General features: G+C 34.6%; 3 protein-coding genes and 1 pseudogene across 3 annotated transcripts; 1 reads left to right on the forward strand and 3 right to left on the reverse strand.

The window, feature by feature from the left end:
* Positions 1–2,641: 2,641 nt before the first annotated feature.
* Positions 2,642–4,024, reverse strand: LOC115974090 (annotated as a pseudogene).
* Positions 4,025–4,667: 643 nt separating this feature from the next.
* On the forward strand, positions 4,668–5,324 carry LOC115974091. Its single transcript, XM_031094308.1, has one exon. The coding sequence runs from the start codon at positions 4,668–4,670 to the stop codon at positions 5,322–5,324; it is 657 nt and encodes a 218-aa protein (XP_030950168.1).
* An 8,953-nt stretch (positions 5,325–14,277) lies between these two features.
* On the reverse strand, positions 14,278–15,563 carry LOC115977614 (G-type lectin S-receptor-like serine/threonine-protein kinase At2g19130). The gene has a single exon (XM_031099570.1). The coding sequence runs from the start codon at positions 15,459–15,461 to the stop codon at positions 14,502–14,504; it is 960 nt and encodes a 319-aa protein (XP_030955430.1). The 5' UTR covers positions 15,462–15,563; the 3' UTR covers positions 14,278–14,501.
* Positions 15,564–16,023: 460 nt separating this feature from the next.
* LOC115977616 (G-type lectin S-receptor-like serine/threonine-protein kinase At2g19130) lies at positions 16,024–16,906 on the reverse strand. The gene has a single exon (XM_031099571.1). It carries the CDS (start codon positions 16,889–16,891, stop codon positions 16,049–16,051), a length of 843 nt encoding a protein of 280 aa, XP_030955431.1. The 5' UTR covers positions 16,892–16,906; the 3' UTR covers positions 16,024–16,048.
* Between the last annotated feature and the right edge of the window lie 3,811 nt (positions 16,907–20,717).

Raw genomic sequence — 20,717 nt, forward strand, 5'->3', positions numbered from 1 at the left:
GTATCTCTTACAATTAAATTCCTCTTGTTTTTCTTTTCAAAAAAAAAAAAAAATCCTCTTCATTTTGTATTTTTTTTGGTAATATGAACATTCTTTCAATTCTATTGTAATGTTTTGAATATTAATATTAACATTCTGGAGCTAATGATATATCGAAGAGAATAAATTGAGCATGGTTTTGGGTGCCCTCAAAGCTTTAACTGTGTTATGATAAATTCTTTATTTAGTGAAAGTTGGGGTATAACATTGAAAATTTTGGGTTTGACCAAAGAGTTTGGTGAAAGATTGATTGCAAAGACGAGGCAAAATCATTTGCAGATTTCATGTAAAATAGAAGAAAGAATGGTATGTTAGAAATGGTCTAAAAAATCGATAATGAGCTGCTTAGTGATTGTTTGTATATTCTATTTATTTATTTTTATTTTTTTTAAGTTCCTCTTCAACCAGTTGTACTAAAATAACATTCACACGTTTTCTCGTGGTCTTTCAACAAATACACAACAAACAAATTGTCATAGGTAGAGACACTTGCATGCCCTGGGCCACATTTTAATTTTTTAATTTTTTTGGATACCAGATACAAAACAGAAGACAAAAACAGAGTCTCCAATGAAAAATAGCCTCCAAAAGAGAAACAAAGAAGCACACTTTATTGCTTTTGGCACCCATAATGGTCGAAATTACATTTATTTTTATGCACTTGGCTCCTTAGCTTCTAACAATTGTGGAATCCCTTTATTATAACTAGTAAGTTGCTCGTGCGATACACGGATAATATTGTAATGTTTTATGTAAGATAAGTTTGGAAAATGTTGTACATATATTATACCATAATTGTTATAGAACTTTTTGTTAGTAATGAGTTCATTATAAGAAGTAACAAAAGCTAAACAAAATAATGAAGAAAAGATGAAATTTAGAATTTAAAAAAAAAAAAAAACCTTAATGAACCAAATGCTAAAATCCTTGATTCATACATTATTGAAATTCATAGAAAAGAAAGCACACACAACATATAGATCATTATACAATCATCATTAAACCAAAACTCAAAAAAAAAAAAAAAAAAAAAAACCCCAAAACTCAATTTATTGTAGGAAAAAAGTCAATATGTATTTCTTTATTGAAATATCAAGAGACTTACTCGAGAAAGAAGCTTTGGAGTCTAAAGAATGTAGATTGAATAGTTGTGTTGTTTTTCCACTGCAAATTCAATTGCCATTGACTAAATCCCCTCCACCCTACCATTGCACACTCCTAGTGTGATGGTCACTTCATAAGTATTAATGTTTGTAGGGTATGGGAGGTAAGGGCTGAAGTTTAAGTTTCCAATAGAGAGATTTACACATATATATACATTTAAATTTGGCTAGAGTAGAATTTCTATCTTGTAAAAAAAAAAAAAAACCCTCCACCCTAAATGATAACTGCTTGATCCCTATAATCCAATTTATGATTTACAGTAGGTTTAGCTTTTGTTTATTTTGAAAATATCCCAGTATACTCAAGCCATATGCTAAAATTAAACAATCTTGAAAGGACAATGACAATGAGACTTTTGCACTACAATAAACAATTATCGACTTCTCAGTTCTAGATTTCAAGCATCTTTTGAAAATCGATATACACAATAACACAACCTATAAAAGAATTGTATCTTGTATCAAAAAAAAAAAAAAAAAAAAACACAGAATCTCACGATCTTAACCCTACCAATTGTAAGTGAAGAAATGAATTTTTGAAAGTAACAAAAGATAGCTTGAACTCATACGTGTCAAGGCCACTTAATGTGCGATGGATAGCCACTGGCTACAACAAAAGATCACAAAAGCAATAGGTTTCTTCCATTGGCCTGGTGTTTTAAAAAATTGTGAGTATGGAAACAAAATTTGAGAGTAGCAGTAGTTTAGGAAAATTAACTATTAAAGGTTTTTTTTTTTTTTTTTTTGAAGAGAAAGAAAGGGAATGGAGGCATATAGTCAAAGTTGAGAGGGGAAGGCAAAGCGTGAGAGAGAGGTTGGGGAGTTGGAGTCAAAGGTTTAGAAAATCCTACGTTAATCATTATTGCAGAGTTTTGATAATGTACATAATGTGAAAACAAAAAGGCAAAAACCAAAACATCATTTTGGAGGCAAGCTGTGATTAATGCATCTACACAATCATAAAGGCAGAAACTTTTTATATAACTAACGTAAAAACTTGCCGTACCCAAAATAAAAAAATACTAACAGAGGGAGACTTTGTTTATGAGATGTTTGTATGTAAATTCATCACCGTAAAATAATAAGGATTCCCATAGAATAAAATAAAATAATAATGATTATAGTAAATAAAAGATATGGATTTGTGTAATTTAGGCAACAGAAATGCTAGAAGAGTATCTATCCCGATCTCATTAGTTATTAGTATCCCTTTAAAAAAAAAAAAACTGAAACATTTGGTATACTAAAAGACATGAAGAAGAGAGAGAATTGTGGTGTAAACTCAGTCAATTAATGGGCGAATTGGATGATTGTAGAGAAACTTCATAGGAGGTGCCACTTGGCAAAAGCTTAGACCCTCACACAATGAGGTCTTTGCTTTTATATATAATATTGATTGATTTGCAATAGATAAAAGGAATGATAAGCTTTATTTTGACTACAAAAAGTGAACTGATGGTAAAAACAGAGTTGAGATAGTACCTTGTGCCCATCAATATGAACTTGAAGAAGTCTCAGTCTCTTGAGAAACAATTGCTACCATTGGATTTTCTGAAAGGCGTTGGAAATATAGAGGAATTTGAGGCACGTTCATTTGCATCACTCCTTCAAGAATTTGAATTACTTGGCCCATAGTTGGTTTATCCCTTGGATCATCTTGAATGCACCAACAAGCAACTTTACAAGCTCTAATTAGCTCTTCCATGTTGGCATTTCCCTCTAATTTGTGATCTAGTAGTGTCAAAGGGTCTTCCCCTTTGTTTATGGCAATTGCAACACGAGCTGGAAAGTATTACGTATCTCTTCATCATCACCATCTAGCATGTCCATATTTCTCCTACCAGATACTATCTCGAAAATAAGCTTCCCATAACTGAAAACATTAACTTTTGGAGTAACAGCTTCACTTGAAATTCATTTTGGTGCTAGATAGCCCCTAGTTCCCCTCATGGTGGTCAGCACACGACTGAAGTCCCGTCCAATTATTTTTACGAGACCAAAATCAGCCACTTTTGGATTATATTCAGCATCCAACAATATGTTCTCAGGTTTGATGTCAAAATGCATGATACAATCTCTGCAGTTATCATGAAGGTAAGCCAACCCTTTGGCAATCCCAATCGCAATTTGATATCTTGTCTTCCAATCCAAAATCTTGGATGCATTTTGGAACAAATGGGATTCTAGAGAACCTTTTGGCATGTAATCATAGACAAGAAATCTTTTGAAACTTCTACACAAAAACCATGAAGGCGAAGAAGATTGACATGTTGGATTGCTCCGAGTGTGCTAACTTCTGCATGGAATTGCTTCTCACCTTGCTCGAGACTTCTTATCTTCTTCACTGCAATAGTTGTTGAATTCGGCAACACCCCTTTAAAAACAGAACCAAAACTTCCCTCCCCAAGTTTTTGGGAGATTTTTTTTGTTGCTCTTCGTAAATCTTGATACTTGAACAGAATCAAAGAAAAACCTACTTCTTCCAGTACACCAACGTAATGTCCCCTCCAAATAATTGCCAATACAATGCCAATGAGAAGAATGAGCACAGCGAGAACTCCAACAACCCAAGTAGCCTTTTTCGATATCTTGGTTTTACTTCCCACCAGTTCAGATGCAGATATGCGAATATGAAAATCTCCACCTAACGCTTTATTAGAAGAAAGTTGTTGTAGAATTATACATGCTCTTTTGTAAATTAAACACCCATTATTATAAGAGTAAGCAACACAATAACAACTGCTCACATAGATTAATTTGCATTCTTCAACATTTTTGACTGCTGGATGAGATGATGCTTCTGGAAAGCGCATGTTGGGCATTATGAGGAACTTGTCATTTGAGTAATTTAAATGAATTCTTCTCTCACACCCTTCACTGTAGTCATCTAAGTCCCAATTTCTTGGATTTGTTGGTCTAAATCCTTTTGGGCAATCACAGAGACGTACATTCTGCTGACTGCAAATGCTATACTCCCCGCAGAAACCCACAATCTCACAACGTTGTTGAGGTGCCTTCCAAACCAAATTCCATTGGTGTAAATCCTCATCCCATACATAGAGAGTGTATTAAAATTGAAGAAGGTCAACACGGTGGAACAAGCAGAGTCAAGAAGAAAGAAGGAAAGACTAAAGGGGAGTCCACGTGTTAGAGAAACAAGAAGAAGCAAATAGAAGTGACAGATGTCAAATTGTAATTGGATGTATTGATAATTAGTTAGTTAGTTATTTTTGGAGGGAAAATTTGTTAGCCTCTATTAACCCCTGTTTTCGTGTATATAAAGCATAGGTGATAATTATTTTGTAACTGCTTTCATTTTTTCAATCAAAGAGTAAATTCAGTTTTCAATCTCTCTCTTTTACTTTGTTTCTAATATAGTATCAGAGCAAGTTTTCTGAGTCCTTTTTCATTTTTCTCAGTTCCCAAACAGAATTTAGTGTTTGTTTTACCTTTTCTTTCTCATCTATGGCTTCCGATTCCACAACCAACACTCAATCTCAAACTGCGCATTCAGTACTTCCTTCAAGTGCAACGATAGTAGATGAATATGCAAATAATCCTTTCTTTCTTCCTACGAATGAAAATCCAGGTCTCATGCTCATATCGCAACCATTCACTGGTCCAGAAAATTACATGAGTTGGGCGCGATCTGTGTTCTTGGCTCTAAGTTCCAGAAACAAGTTTGGTTTTGTGGATGGATCGATTGCTGAGCCTGATTCATCTTCTTCATTGTATAATTCTTGGAGTAGATGCAATACCACAGTGCTTTCTTGGTTAACGAATTCACTTAGTCTGGATTTGAAGGCTAGTGTTATGTATATCAACAATGCCAGAGATTTGTGGATTGATCTCAAAGATAGGCTATCTAAGGGTAACACTCCATGGTTGTTTGAGCTTGGGAAGGAAATTGCACATCTTGCACAAGGATCACTTTCAATAAGTTCTTACTTTACGAAATTCAAGACCTTGTGGGATGAGTATGCTAATTACCAGCCTTTTACAATCTGTACATGTGCTTGTACTTGTGGTTCTAAGTCTTCTCAACTTGATGCTCATCATAAGGAGCATGTTTTTAGGTTTTTGATGGGATTGAATGATGGTTATGGCCATGTTATAAGATAGATTTTACTGATTGAACCTTTGCCCTCTCTTAGCAAAGTGTGCTCTCTGATCTTGCAAGAAGAGAAGAGGAGAAACATTGGTCAAAGTTTCAACATGATTCAGTTAAGTGATGCTGCTGCTATTTATGTGAATAATAGTAGAGTTTTTCTTGGTCATCAAGGACAAAAGAATGGAGGTAAAGGGGGTAATGGCAAGAAAGATAGGCCTGTATGCACTTATTGTTGCTTCATTGGACACATACCTGATAAATGCTATAAGCTCCATGGTTACCCTCCTGGTTACAAGCCAAAAGGAGGTAACAAGGCCATGGCAAATCAAGTTGCTTCAATGCAAACCACAGGAAGTTGTGGATTTGATCCAAATGTGCATTTTGGTTTACTGTCTAGTGGTGTGCATTCTGGTTTTTTGCCTGGAGTAGCTTTGCAAGGTGCTGGTGTTCAATCAGATTTGGCTTCACAGAACCATGTTGGTCACTTTGGTGGAGGTTCTTTTGTGAAAGTTAGTCCACAGTTATCATTGGCATAGGCTCAATGTAAGCAATTTCTGAATTTTCTGAAGTGTCATATGGCTACTGGATCAGACAATGATGCTTAGACTGGTCACCAAGCTGCTTCTGTTATGACTTCTTACCCTTCCATTCCACATACTTTACCTTCCACATCATCCTCTCCTTCTACTTCATTAAAATTTTCAGGTAATTCCTTCTGGATTCCACCTAATCTTTCCCATTCTATCTTTGCTGCTCAAGTAGTTGATAGGCAAGCATATAAATCCAATACTTGGATCATTGATATAGGAGCAACAGACCACATGGTTCATTCTGTTGCTCAATTGACTTCAATTACCTCAATAGTCCATACTTTTTTCTATTTGCCTAATGGGGAACAAGTCTTAGTTACACACATAGGCACAATGCATATTTCTTTTACTTTAATTTCAACTGATGTCTTGTGTGTGCCCTCTTTTACATTCAACTTGATTTCTATTAGCAAACTCACAAAATCACTTTGCTGTTGCCTCATTTTCCTTGGTGATTGTTGTTTTATTCAGGACCTTGCTCAATGGAGCACGATTGGTCTGGGTAAAGCACACAATGGCCTATTTCTACTGCAAGATTCAGGTTGTAGATCTTTTGCATTTGTACTTGCTGCTGCTGTTACTTCTGGTTCTTCATCAGATTTATGGCATAGTAGATTAGGACACCCTTCTCATTCTAAACTTCAATTGTTGAAGCAACTTGTACATGATGTTAATATCAATAAAACTGCTTCTTGTTGTGATATTTGTCATTTTTCAAAATAGAATAAACTTCCTTTAACAGCTAGCACTCATGTTTCAACTCATCCTTTTGATTTACTTCATTGTGATCTTTGGGGTCCATTTGCTACAAAGACTGTTGATGGTTTTAGATTTTTCTTAACAATTGTGGATGATTTTACTAGATGCACTTGGGTATATTTGCTCAAACATAAGTCTGAAACACAAGTGAATCTTCCACAATTTGTTTCTATGGTGTCTACTCAGTTTAATTGCAAAGTCAAAACTATAAGGAATGATAATGGAACTGAATTCTATCTTAAGGATTTCTTTCAATCAAATGGAATTTTGCATCAGTTGACTTGTGTTGATACCCCTCAACAAAATGCTGTTGTTGAGAGAAAACACCAACACATTCTCAATGTTGCAAGAGCTTTAAGGTTCCAATCACAACTTCCTTTATGTTTTTGGGGAGATTGCATTCTAACTACTGTTTACCTTATTAATAGACTTCCTTCCAAGTCTTTAGGTAACAAAAGTCCTTATGAGCTTCTTTTTAAATCATCACCATCTTATAATCATCTCAAATTTTTTGGTTGCTTATGTTTCATTTCAACTTTACCTCATAATAGAGACAAATTTGCACCTAGAGCTAGGAAGTGTGTGTTTTTAGGCTATCCCCAAGGCATTAAGGGCTATAAGGTACTTGATCTCACTTCCAATTCTGTTCACATATCCAGAAACATTATTTTCTATGAGCATATTTTCCCTAATGCTCTTTCCTCACAACCTTCCCTTTCTTATTTAGATGATTTCATTTTTCCTCATTGTATTTCAGAATCATCTCAATCTGTTGATACTATTCATCTTCCTTCCTCTATTTCAATTGACATTCCTTCGACCACTGATGTGGATCCTAGCACCCTTCTTGTTGCAACATTTGATGCAGCACTTGATGCACCTAGCACCCTACCTGCTGCATCATCTAGTGCAGCAGCTGATTTTGCAGAACCTCTTGTTGGCATTCCTTCATTGACTTCTAATCCTAGTTCCTTCCCTACTGTTTCACCACTTACCTCACCTTCAACTTCCAATCCTACTCTCAGAAGGTCCATTAGATCACATAAACCACCTCCTTACCTATCTTAGTATGCTTGCAAGTCTGTCAGTACTAAGCCCCACTCTGGTCTGCCATATGATGTTTCAGCCTATTTGGACTATTCTCACCTTGGGCCTACCTTTAAGTCTTTTGTTATGGCAGTTAATTCCACTCCTTTAGAACCTGCCTCTTTCCATCAGGTAGTGCAATATCCTGAATGGAGGGCTGCCATGGATAAGGAAATAGAGGCTTTAGAGGTCACTAACACTTGGAGTTTGGTGCCTTTACCTCCTGGTAAGAGCCCTATAGGTTGTAAATGGGTTTATAGGGTTAAATATCTCCCTGATGGCTCTATTGAAAGATATAAGGCTAGGCTGGTTGCTAAGGGTTTCACACAAAATTTTGGCTTGGACTATTCTGCGACTTTTTCACTAGTGGCCAAGTCTGTGTTAGTCAGGATTGTACTCACTTTGGCTGCTGTGAAAGGGTGGTTTCTTCACCAAATGGATGTTAACAATGCATTGTTGCATGGTGATTTGAATGAAGATGTGTACATGTGTCTGCCACCTGGTTTTCATAGCAAGGGGGCCAATGTTGTATGCAAATTAAACAAAAGTCTTTATGGTCTTAAACAGGCTTCAAGACAATGGTTTGACAAATTTTCCAAAACCATTCTTCAAATGGGATTTGTTCAATCCAAATCTGATTACTCACTGTTTACTCACAATTAAGGGACTTCTTTTACAGTGCTTTTGGTGTATGTTGATGACATTTTACTTACTGGAAACAATCCTAATTGTGTCAACAGCTTGAAGAAGTTACTAGATGATAGAATTGGCTTAAAAGACCTTGGTTCTTTGAGGTATTTTTTAGGTCTTGAGGTGGCAAGGACTGATGCAGGCATCAGCTTGACACAAAGAGAGTATGCACTTGAAATTTTGAAGGATACTGTTTTTCTTGGATCAAAGCCAGTTAAATTTCCTATGGAGCAGAATCTAAGGCTTTCTAAATTTGAAGGGAAGTTGTTAGCATACCCTGGAATGTACAGGAGGTTAATTGGGAGACTACTATACTTAACTTTGACACGGCCTGACATTACTTATGCTGTGCATAGGTTGAGTTAGTTTGTCTCAAAACCTAGAGAGCCTCACTTACTTGCTGCTCATAGAATCCTTCAGTATATTAAAGGATCCCCGGGTAAGGGACTTTTCTTCTCAAGCACCTATGATTTACACATTAAGTCCTTTTGCGATGCTAATTGGGCTGGATGCCCTAATACAAGGAGGTCACTGACAGGATATGTAGTGTATTTAGGAGAGTGTTTGATAGCATGGAGATCAAAGAAACAAGGGGTAGTTTCAAGATCATTGGCAGAGGCTGAGAATAGGGCAATGGCCAGTGTAGCATGTGAAATAATCTGGGTACTTCAATTACTTAAGGATTTAAAAATTGAGCACCCCAAACCAACTATGCTCTTCTGTGATAATCAAGCAGCCTTGTATATAGCTGCTAATCCAGTCTTCCATGAGAGGACTAAACATATTGAGGTAGCCCCTGTTTTCGTGTATATAAAGCATAGGTGATAATTATTTTGTAACTGCTTTCATTTTTTCAATCAAAGAGTAAATTCAGTTTTCAATCTCTCTTTTACTCTGTTTCTTATAGAGTGAGATCCCTGATGTTATTCAAAACAATTCTTGCGAATTTATAAGGGGAAACAACATAGTATATAAAATAGCTTCCATTCTTATTGGAAACATATGATACATTTATGTATTGGTTGGCCAATTCTTTCCTAGACAGATACCCACCATATTTAGTATTATAATTAGGACGATATTCCGAATTATATAGTACCAAGTGACCCGTTCCATTTTTTTCTACTTCTAATTCAGCAGAGAACCAGCATTAGATGACCGTAGAAAATTAGTTTATGTTTCATTAGTAAGTGTATTGAAACCAAGCAACAGCTTGGCCCCTGGCAGCCACGTATTAAGTGCTTCCTCAAAAGTCTGCCACAGTACAATATCATCTAATTTATTTCTTAGGATAAAATTTCCGTTGTCAAGAAGCACCCCTATGGTAGAATTAGAATAAGAGTCATAAGGCCCAAGATAATCACTTCTAAATCCTTTTTTTTATTGCCAGTAGTCCATCCTTAGAAAGTTCTAGTGCCATAGAGCCTGGCTCCAAGCCTAAGTATGTTGAATCTTCTTCCCAAACCACTGTAAACTCTGCTATCATTTTATACCATATGCCTAAGTTATAGTGATGAGACTTACCAGGGCTGAAGAAACCCATTTGAAAAATTCCATCTTTGGAAGTAAGGGTCTGATTCCGTGCCAGAGATTGACCTGGGTAAATTGTATCAGATGCATCGGCTAGATGGGCTTTGAGTACTGACGTGATGAGGAAGAGTATAGCAAAATGAGACCACCATGAAAACTTGATTGTGGTACAGATTTCCTGATTTTGGCTTCTTCTTTGCGCCATATTGTTATTGCAGATTATACTATAACGAATATCAAGTGAGATCTTTCTGTTTTCTTCTTCTCTTTAATTTTATTTAAGTCGCTTTTTTTAGTTCTGGACTTTTTAAAGTCCAGAAAATCAAAGTCGTTTTAATGGTCCAAGAACATTGTCAAAGTTGTTGCTTTTTGACCTATGTAATTAGAAGAAAGGGAAAATTGTTAGATATTTTGGAGTGGGTAAATTGTGCTCAATTTTTTCACATTTATTGATAAAGATAATTTTGTAATATTGGAACTTACTCATGACAAGGCGTAGGGCGACGTTCCAAACCAACTCGTCAGTCTTGCATCTATCAACACGTGACAAACATAAGTCTACAAAGCTGACGGAATTAACTTAGGATGGAGCCAATGATGAAGGGATGAGCGAGACTGACGGTTTTGACGTAACCCTAACTTGATCTCCACACATATGTATAAGGAAATTTCTTGTGCCCATGCCCAGTTTGGTCAAAAAGACTCTAGAAAAGGATTCCGAAAAATACACTTATAAGGACTCCTATAAAGAAAAGACTTCTAAACCAAGGAAAAAGATGTCAATCTTTTATTATTATAAAAGCCTCAATACCCTCACTGACCAAGATATGCATAATTCATCTCAGCTCTGATACTCTAGAGTTGTGAGAAGTTTTAACTTGATCTTCAAAGGGTATTTGACCGGTATCACACCGTTGCCCTCTATGAGGTCTTCTCTCTTTGTGTTGTGCAGGTGTTGTTTCGAGCACGTGAGGATTGTGTGGCTTACTGTTGATTCTTCGGCATCATCATTTATTATAAATTTTACTATAAATTTAATAAGTAAACCTGATCATAAATATAAGAGGAAAGAACACTATTTTTCATGATCCAAAAATACCTTTTACTCCGAAGACATGAAGTTTCTATACATGTTTACAATTTCGAAGTTAAATATTATTACACGGTTTACCAAAAAAAAAATATTATTACACGTAATACATATACTCCCAAAAATATTTGTATGGTCATTATTGCTTTTTTTAACATGTACAATTTGTATGGTCATTAGAGAGGCACGTGTCACTCCCGTTGAACCAATTTTACGTCATTTGAATAATCTTTTCTACATTTTCTTTGAAAAAAAAACAGAAAAAAATCTCCTCTTTCTTTATCTTATTTTATTTTCTTGGCTGAATAATATTATAGACCAGAACAAAATGAATAATTACATAGTTTGTAAACAAGAAAAGGACCAAAACAGCCCAATTATGTGTCATGGAATTAAACACATCTTAGCACAAAAACAAAACAACAGACAACATAAATTCCCAATCGGCAAGTAATGAAGAAAATAATAAGATCATTTAGGAAAAGAAAAAGAAAAAAAGACCAAGTAGTAAATTGATTGAACAAAGTTTGTAAAATGGTGGAAGGGAAGGGATGTTTTATAGGATGGAGCAATGGGCACGAGTTCTAACATCCAGCAAATTGATTATTGTTATCAGCCTCGGAAACTGTAAGTAACGCGCCCTAATTGTTATTTTATTTGAAAGAACAATAGATGTATATAGAATAGCATATAATATTTAGACCAGTAAACAATCAAATCAGAATAAGTTATTCGTCTTACTTTGAAATTTTTGCTGCTAAACTCTTGATTTTAATAACAATTTTTGATCTAGTCGAAAACACATAGGACCATTGCAATCATTTAGACTATGAGTATATTTGATAGACAAAACATAAATTGGGGCAATGCACCAATCTTGTTTCATGGCTTTTGAAGTAGGCATTGAAAGTTCTTGGCAGACATATTTAACTAAAAGGGCAATGTTTAGATACAGTATTTTAGGTACTGTTCATAGGTATCTCTTTTAAAATTCTCCCACATGTCCAGTTTCTTAATAATGCAAATGGCAAGTTAACAATCCGTATCTTTCTTTTTCCCCCTGTTGAAACCCAACCTGCTGGCAGGAAAGAAACAAGAAAACCTCAAATCCCATTGAGGAAAATGCCTATAAAAAAAAACCCTTAACGGATTCTTTTTTTTATTATAAAAAAAGCCATAACAATACTTTAAATAATCTTAAATGACAACAATTCAAATCAAAGGGTAGAGCAGAAGTCCATTTTTTTAAGAGGAAGAGCAGCATTCATTTTACAATATTATTACAAAAAATTAGACATAAATAACCACAACAAATATGAATTAAAGTGTTCAAAAGTAATTACCAAAAGATAAATTTAGTTCATTTCAAAAAAATTAATCTAGAAGAAATGATATTTATCATTGTTGTATGCTTTGAGAAAGGAATGTGTCATCGTTGCATACATTCTCCAGTTTGAGGATCCAACTTTTATAAACACAAAATCATAGATAAAGTAAATTCCCATTTGACAAGAGAAGATCATTCAAAAAGACCAAGTCGTATAATTGTTTAGACCACAAGGACAAACTTAGCCACTCAACTGTAAAATGGTGCAAGGGAAGGGCTTTTTGATAGGATGGAGCAATAGATATGAGTTCTACATTCAGCGGTTTGATAGTTGTATAATTTTTCTTAAATATTTTAGAATTTTTCATACATGCAATGCCTTGAATTTGAAATTGATGCTTTAATTTGCATAATTTTAGTATTTGCTTGTCTTTATTATTGTTTGGAATGTGATGAGTGTTAGCATTTTTTTCCCATTTTTTGCTTACAGTTATTTTTTTGTTTGTTTGTTATTATTTGAATTTTCATTCAATCTTTTGGCCGTAAATAGCTTGAAGATAGCTTTGGTAAAGTAAATTGTAAATTTCACATAGAAATAAAAGACAGTCATAGCTTTGGTGAAGTGTTTCTATATTGTTCTGGTACCAGTCTTGCTTCTTCTCATGCGTGGGCAACAGACAGCAACGGCCTAATATGGTGAATTCCACACGGGTCATTATATGGGCAAAGAAATTTTTATTCCCAATCAATTGCAAGAAATTTTAGAGGCATCAGGATTAGGAAACGGTTCTCCATTTAAAAAATAAATGGAGGGAATTCTAATTCTACTTGTTATCATGGGCTAAATTAGAAAACTGTAGGCAACAGAGAGGAAGTAACAAGAAGATTAATGAATATGTTGACAATGAATACAGTCTTGCTGTGAAACATTTATTTGAATTTCTGTGTTATAATGATGTGTCAACTCTGTCAAGCTTCTTCTCAAAAAAAAAAAAAAACCCTTTGTCGAACACTGTATTAATGCTTTCTGAACCAGTGCTCCTCAAGTCATGAGAACAAACCTCAGCATTTGATACAATAATCTAGCAACAATTGTTAGGCAACAAAAGCCACTAAAAATCATGTATTTATCTTCCTTCAATAAAGTGGCATTTGCTCTAGTGTTTGCTGAAAAGCTCGGCATCATATTTAAATTGGAGGATAATATGATAGAGAGGTTTCGAACAATTAAAATAAATCCAACCCCATTTCCACTTTGGTTGAGCTGGATATTAATACCCAAGTCCAACCATAAGGGATTGAATTTTGTGGCTCCTATCTAGGCAGTTGGCACCAGATGTAGGGGGGCCTAACTTCTTCAAAAAATGAGGCTGTGCATGATAAAGAAACTGTTAAGAACAGAGATATAGGGATTAAGAGAAAGAAAATTACTTCGAGGGAACCAACCTCCTGAGTTTAGAGAAGAAGAAGATAAGAGAAGTTGAGACAGGTTCAGCTAATTTTCTGGATAATTCCTCATTGATCATGTTGGTAGCTTATATACAACTGAATCCCATTTCCCGCCTAAGCTAACCAACTAACTAACTAACTGAATTCAACTGAACTAACTAACTGAATAAAGCTCAGCAGCAACTACTCAATTACTAAACTACCCTGCTAGCAATACTAACATACAATTCTCATATGACTGTATCAGTACATACAACATATAGCTACATACGACAGATAGCTAGTGAAATAGCCGCAAAGCCTAACAGCAACTAAGGGTTGTACGGTTCAATGGTATTAAGACAATTGAATTATTGGAGTTATGATCTAAAGAAATTAAGGCTATTCAGCCACAAAACCAGTCAGCAGCAGATTGGCATTTTATGATTCCATTTGAGGCTTAACAAGAAACATGGCAAGGAAAAGAAAGTAACAAATACACATCAAACAAGTTGTCACACAGAAGTGCATATTGGTAGGCACACCTACATGCACTTGACTCCTTAACTACTAACAAATGGAGTCTTTTTTATCTTAATTTGCGTTACATAAATGTGGGAAAGCATTTTTTCACTGCAAAAGAGTTCACAAATGATAAAGACAAAGTTGAGACATAGTTTGTTTTACATTAATATGAACTCGAAGAAGTCTGAGTCGCATGGTCAACAATGGCATCCGTTGGATTTTCTAACAGGCGTTGGAAATAAAGAGGTACCTGAGGCATGTCCACTTGCATAACTCCTTCAAGAATTTTAATTACCTGGCCCATAGTTGGTCTATCCCTTGGATTGTCTTGAATGCAGCAACAAGCAACTTTACAAGCTCTAGTTAGCTCTACCATGTTGGCAATGCCCTCTAATTTGTCATCTACTAGTGTCAGAAGGTCTTCTCCTTTGTTTATTGCAATTGCAACACGAGCTGGAAAGTAGTTACATATCTCATCATCTAGCATGTTTATATTTCTCCTACCGGATAGTATCTCAAAAAGAAGCTTCCCATAACTGAAAACATCAACTTTTGGAGTAACAGCTTCACCTGAAATCCATTTTGGTGCTAGATAGGCCCTAGTTCCCCTCATGGTTGTCAAAACTCGACTGAAGTCACGACCAATTATCTTTGCAAGCCCAAAATCAGCCACTTTTGTATTATATTCTTCATCCAACAATATGTTCTCAGGTTTGATGTCAAAATGTATGATACAATCTCTACAATTCTCATGAAGGTAGGCCAACCCTTTAGCAATCCCAATGGCAATATGATATCTTGTCTTCCAATCCAATATCCTGGAAACCTTTTGGAACAAATGAGATTCTGGAGAACCTTTCGGCATGAAATCATAGACAAGAAATCTTTTTGAAACTTCTACACAAAAACCACGTAGGCGAAGAAGGTTGACATGCTGGATTGCTCCAATAGTACTAATTTCTGCATGAAATTGTTTATCACCTTGCTCTAGACTTCTTATTTTCTTCACTGCAATAGCTCTTGAATTTGGCAATGCCCCTTTAAAAACAGAACCAAAACCGCCCTCCCCAAGTTTTTGGGAGAAGTTCTTTGTTGCTCTTCTCAAATCTCGATACTTAAACATAATTAAAGAAAATTCCACTTCCTTGAGTGCACCAGTGGAATGCCTCCAAATAATTGACAATACAATGCCAATGAGAAGGATGAGCACAATGAGAACTCCAACAATCCAAGCAACCTTTTTTGATATCTTGATTTACTTCCCATTGGCTCAGATGTTGAAATGCGAACATGAAAATCTCCACCTAACTTATCATCAGGAGAGAGTTGTTATAGATTTCTAAGCGTTCCGTGGTAAATTAAACACCCATTGTTATAAGAGTAAGCGAAACAATGACAATCGCTTAAGCAATTTAATTTGCATTCATCAACATTTTTGGTGACTGGATATTCTGCTGCTTCTACAAAGCGCATATTGGGCATCGTGAGGAACTTGTTATCTGAGCATTCTAAAGGCTTGCTTCTCTGACACCCTCCTGTGTCCTCAAATAAGTCCCACTTTCTTGGATCTTCTGGTCTAAATCCTTTGGGGCAATCACAAAGAGGTAAATTCCGCTCATTACAGATACCATTGTCCCCGCAGACGCCCAAAATCTCACAACGTTGCGAAGGTGTCTTCCGAACTGAATTCCATTGGCGTAAATCATTGTCCTATACATAGAGATTGAGCTCTCCGATGACATTCAAAACAAATCTTGTGAATTTATAAGGAGGAACGACAGAATATATAAAATATCTTTCATAATTATTGGAAACATAGGACACGTTTACGTATTGGTTGGTCAATTCTTTTGTAGACAGATACCTGCCATACTTATACAGATGGCCATCAGGAAGAATAGTATAATATAATATCAAGTAACCCATTCCATCTTTTTCTACTTCTAATTCAGCAGAGAACTGCCCTTTAGCTAGAAACGGAATACGATAATGAAAACTATCATCACTTTCATTGGTAATTGTATTGACAGCAGGCACCTTGGCCCCTGGCAGCCATGTACCGGTTGTAAACTCAGGCTCAAAAGTCTGCAACAATACAGTATTATAAAATTTACTTTTTAAAATAAAATTTCCATTGTCAAGTAGCACCCCTCTCCCAATGGTATAATTAGAATAAACCAAGCCACTATGAAGAAAAAAATCTTCACCTCCTTTTTCTGTTACCAACAAGTCACCACCCTCAGAAAGTTGTAGTGTTGGGTTCGAGAATACATGATTAGCTTCCCAAACCACCGTAAACTCTGATATAATTTTATACCATATGCCTAGAAGAAAGAAGCGAGACTTACCAGGTTTGAGGAAACCCATTTCAAAAATTCCACTTCTGGAAATAAGGGTCTGGTTCCATGCCAGAGACTGACCTGGGTACATGCTATCAGATGCAGTGGCTTGATGGGCTTTAATTGACATGATGAGGAGGAGTACAGCAAAATGAGACCATGACTTCTTGGTTGGAGTGTAGATTTCCTGCTTTTGGCTTCTGCTTAGCCCCATTTTGCAATTGTAGATCTTGGTATGTGAGAGTTGTAGTTTTTTTTTTTTTTTGATAGAGCAAAATCATATCGAGTGTCAAGTGAGAGTTTTATCTTCTTTCCTCTTTTTTTTTTTCGGGAGAAGAAAGATAATAAAAGTCTAATTAATTTAATGGACAATGTTTATCATAGATTTTAGTTACCCTTAAATTAATCTTGCTACATCAGCACATACGTAGGCTTCGATTACATTAGGCGCTTGACCAAACCAAACTGTTGACACCTCCAAGTCTTTGGTCCTGTTCTCTATATGTGGGAAAAAAACATTAAATTTTGTAGGGAAAGGAGACCCGCAAAAGCTGTGCTTTAATTTTATTGGGCAAGGTTTCTATTTAGTGACCAGTATTCACTGGACACGTTGGATACGAGACACGTGTCTAAAGTTGGTCACTGGACACGTTAGACACGACACGTGTCCAACGTGTTCAGTGACCATTGATCTTTGGACAGAAGCTGAGTCCAATTTTATTTAAGCTATTTTTTTCAATTCTGGGCTTTTTCTAGTCAACCGATGACATGTAACTGCAAATGGTGGAAGGAAAGGGCTGTTGTATAGAACGGAGCAACGGGCAATGGGCATGAGTTCTAACGTTCGGCATTTTGATAGTTGTATAATTTTTCCTATATATTTTAAAATCTATATATTACTAAAAGTTGAAGCGTAGCGTTTAATGCTGCTGCTCTTACGTTGCGCCACATCAACTGCCACGTCATTTTTTTTTTTTTTCTTTTTTAAAATATAATTTGTACTACAATTTTAAAATTGTTTTTACAATTTTTAGCCCTATAAATGCAGTCTACTACTTATTTATTTACTTCCACTATCACTCTATAACAAATCTGTATAATTAATCCAACCCACCTCTTATTTATTTAGTTTCACTGTCAAGTCCAACTCAAAACCTTTTCAGTTCAGTTTTAGAGTTTTGTGTGAGCCATTTCCAAAAAAAAAAAAAAAAAACAACGTTGAAGTCTTTCAAGCTTTAGTTTTTTTTTTTTTTTTTTTTTTTTTTCCAATTTTCTTATAATTATTTTTAACATTTATTTTTTTAATATCTACATTTCTCTAACATTTCTCTCTTCCTTACCATTTTATCTCCCCACTGCTTCTTCAATCTTTCTTCCTTCCTTAACTTTTCATCTCCTCACTATCTTCTACATTAATATCATTATTTCTCTTTCCCTTCATCTTCCTTTATTTTTGTCTCTTTTTATTTACACCCTCTTACTATAAATTTGTTACTATCTCTTCTATTTTATGCAGAGTTTTCCCTCACAAAAAAAAAAAAAAAAAAAAAGTTTCCCTCTCTCTCTCTCTAAATTTTTGGTGGATTTTTATTTTTTATTTTTCTTGCATCTCTACTTTAGGTTGATAATTTTTTATATTCTTTAAAACTCTATTTTGGGTTAATACGATTTAGTTTTGTTTTTTAAATTGTGATTTAGTTTTGTTTTTTAAATTGTTGTTGTTGTTGTTTTTTTATTTTTTATTCTCTTTGATTGTTAAATGTTATCCTATTGTGTTCTAAAGAATTAAATATAGCATATAAAAATATAATATTATTCTATTACATAGCATGATTTTGATAATTTGATATTTATTCTGTTACATAGCATGATTTTTCATAGTGCTCAATTTAAATGTTAAATTATGAGACTTTACTAATTTTTGTTTATTTTCTAATCCTTTGTGGTGGACAAAGTACTCTTAATAGCTGTATTAGAAGTACTCTATAATGCCATTTATTTAAAGAAAATTAAAGGTTAGCCAAACGAAAATAATCAGATAGGTGACAAATTTTAACTTTTGCAATTTTATTTTTATTTTTATTATTTTATAACAATGCATGTATAGAAATTTAATTATTAGATTTTGATAATAATTGTTTATTTGATAATATGTTTTGGGCAGCCGAAATTATAATTTCTACAAAAAAAATAACCTTAATAGATTATCAAAAACAAAATTTTATCCTAATATTGGTTCAATTAATCATTGTTAAATTTTATTAATTTTTTTTAGTTTACATTTTTTTTGGTGTTTTGGATTGTTCTTATATTATATTTATGATTGTTCCTATAATAAATAAAAATATAATTACGAAATATATTACTCATTATTAGATTAGTTTAAATTATAAAAAAAATTTAATAAAACCATCATAAAAATAATTATTACGCGTAATATGCGGGTTCGAGGCTAGTTTTTCATAATTGCCAATACAATGCCAGTGAGAAGAATGAGCACAGCGAGAACTCCAACAACCCAGGCAGCCTTTTTCGATATCTTGGTTTTACTTCCCACTAGCTCAGATGCAGATATGCGTATATGAAAATCTCCACCTAACTCTTAGAATTATATGTGCTGTTTCGTAAATTAAACACTCATTATTATAAGAGTAAGCAACACAATAACAAAGGCTCACGCAGTTTAATTTGCATTCTCCAACATGTTTTACTGCAGGATGATATGATGCTTCCGGAAAGCGCATGTTGGGTATTGTGAGAAACTTGTCATCTGAGCAATTTAAAGGAATCCGTGTCTCACACCCTTCACTGGAGTCATATAAGTCCCAATTTCTTGGATTTGTTGGTCTAAATCCTTTTGGGCAATCACAAAGAGGTACATTCAACATTTTTCCTGATTGCTGCTGATTGCAGATCCAATAATGATGGATCATCTTTTTGCTGTTGGTGAAGATATGTTCATGGGACGAATAGTTGGTATTTCCAGCCTTACTGAATCTTTTCTTGGTGTTCAATAAATAAATTTCTGGGGATCTAGTAAGCTGGCTAGGCAGCTTCGGTTATAATAGGATGGGGAATGGTATATAGTGGAAATTGGTCTTTCTCTCACTGGAAGAATTCCACCTTTCCCATATACAAATTGATTGAAGCTTGTACAAAACGTTTTCTTGTAAGTGACTATTTTTAAGAAAACATTTTTAAGGAAAACTGATTTATTTTCCTTATTTTTTCTTATAAATGACTTATTTTTTAGAAAACTTTTTGGGGGTAAAATTGATTCTTTTTTTGTTTAGAGATATTTTTTTTTTGGGTGACATCCATTCCATCACCTCTTTCAAGCATTTCAGGTTTATTTACACCAAACAAATCTCATGCCTATGCTAGTCTTTCTTCAGACGAACCTTCTCCTTCTCAGCTCAAAACAACTCACGTTGTATAACAACACTCTTTGATCTTCAAACTACAATATAGGCCATTTGCGGAGGACCATTGTAGAGATTTCTTCAGCCCAAAACTGCTCTCCTCATACTTGTATCATATGTGACCACAATAATGGGCCCACCATGATCAGGGTCGGGAATCACCATAAATTCAAATTCAATAAAGCAAACCACAATAACGTGCCTACCATGATCAGGGGTCAACAATCAGTAATGTTCACCGGGTACATAACAAAAATTCACAATAATTTTAATACATTTTAAATTAGTCTTTCAATTTATCATTATTATTATTTTCATGACTCTTGTGTAAGTTGATAGATTAATTTAAGAATGTTGTAAGTCGGTTCCAGTTAGCTTAATTAGTAAAGTATTTGAGAGTTGAATAAGAAATCTGAGATTCAATTATATTTTACACCAAAAATTGTTTAGTATCTTGGTCTGATGGTTATAGGTTGAAACTCTATATATTAAAAAAAATATATTGTAAAATTATAACCAATATAAGCATCATTACACAAAAAAATCATTAAGTTAAACATTCTTAGCTTCAAAATACATACCTAAAAGATATTAAAAATAGAACAAATGAACACCCAC

This window comes from Quercus lobata, chromosome 2, assembly GCF_001633185.2.
Source record: "Quercus lobata isolate SW786 chromosome 2, ValleyOak3.0 Primary Assembly, whole genome shotgun sequence".
Classification (NCBI taxonomy): domain Eukaryota; kingdom Viridiplantae; phylum Streptophyta; class Magnoliopsida; order Fagales; family Fagaceae; genus Quercus; species Quercus lobata.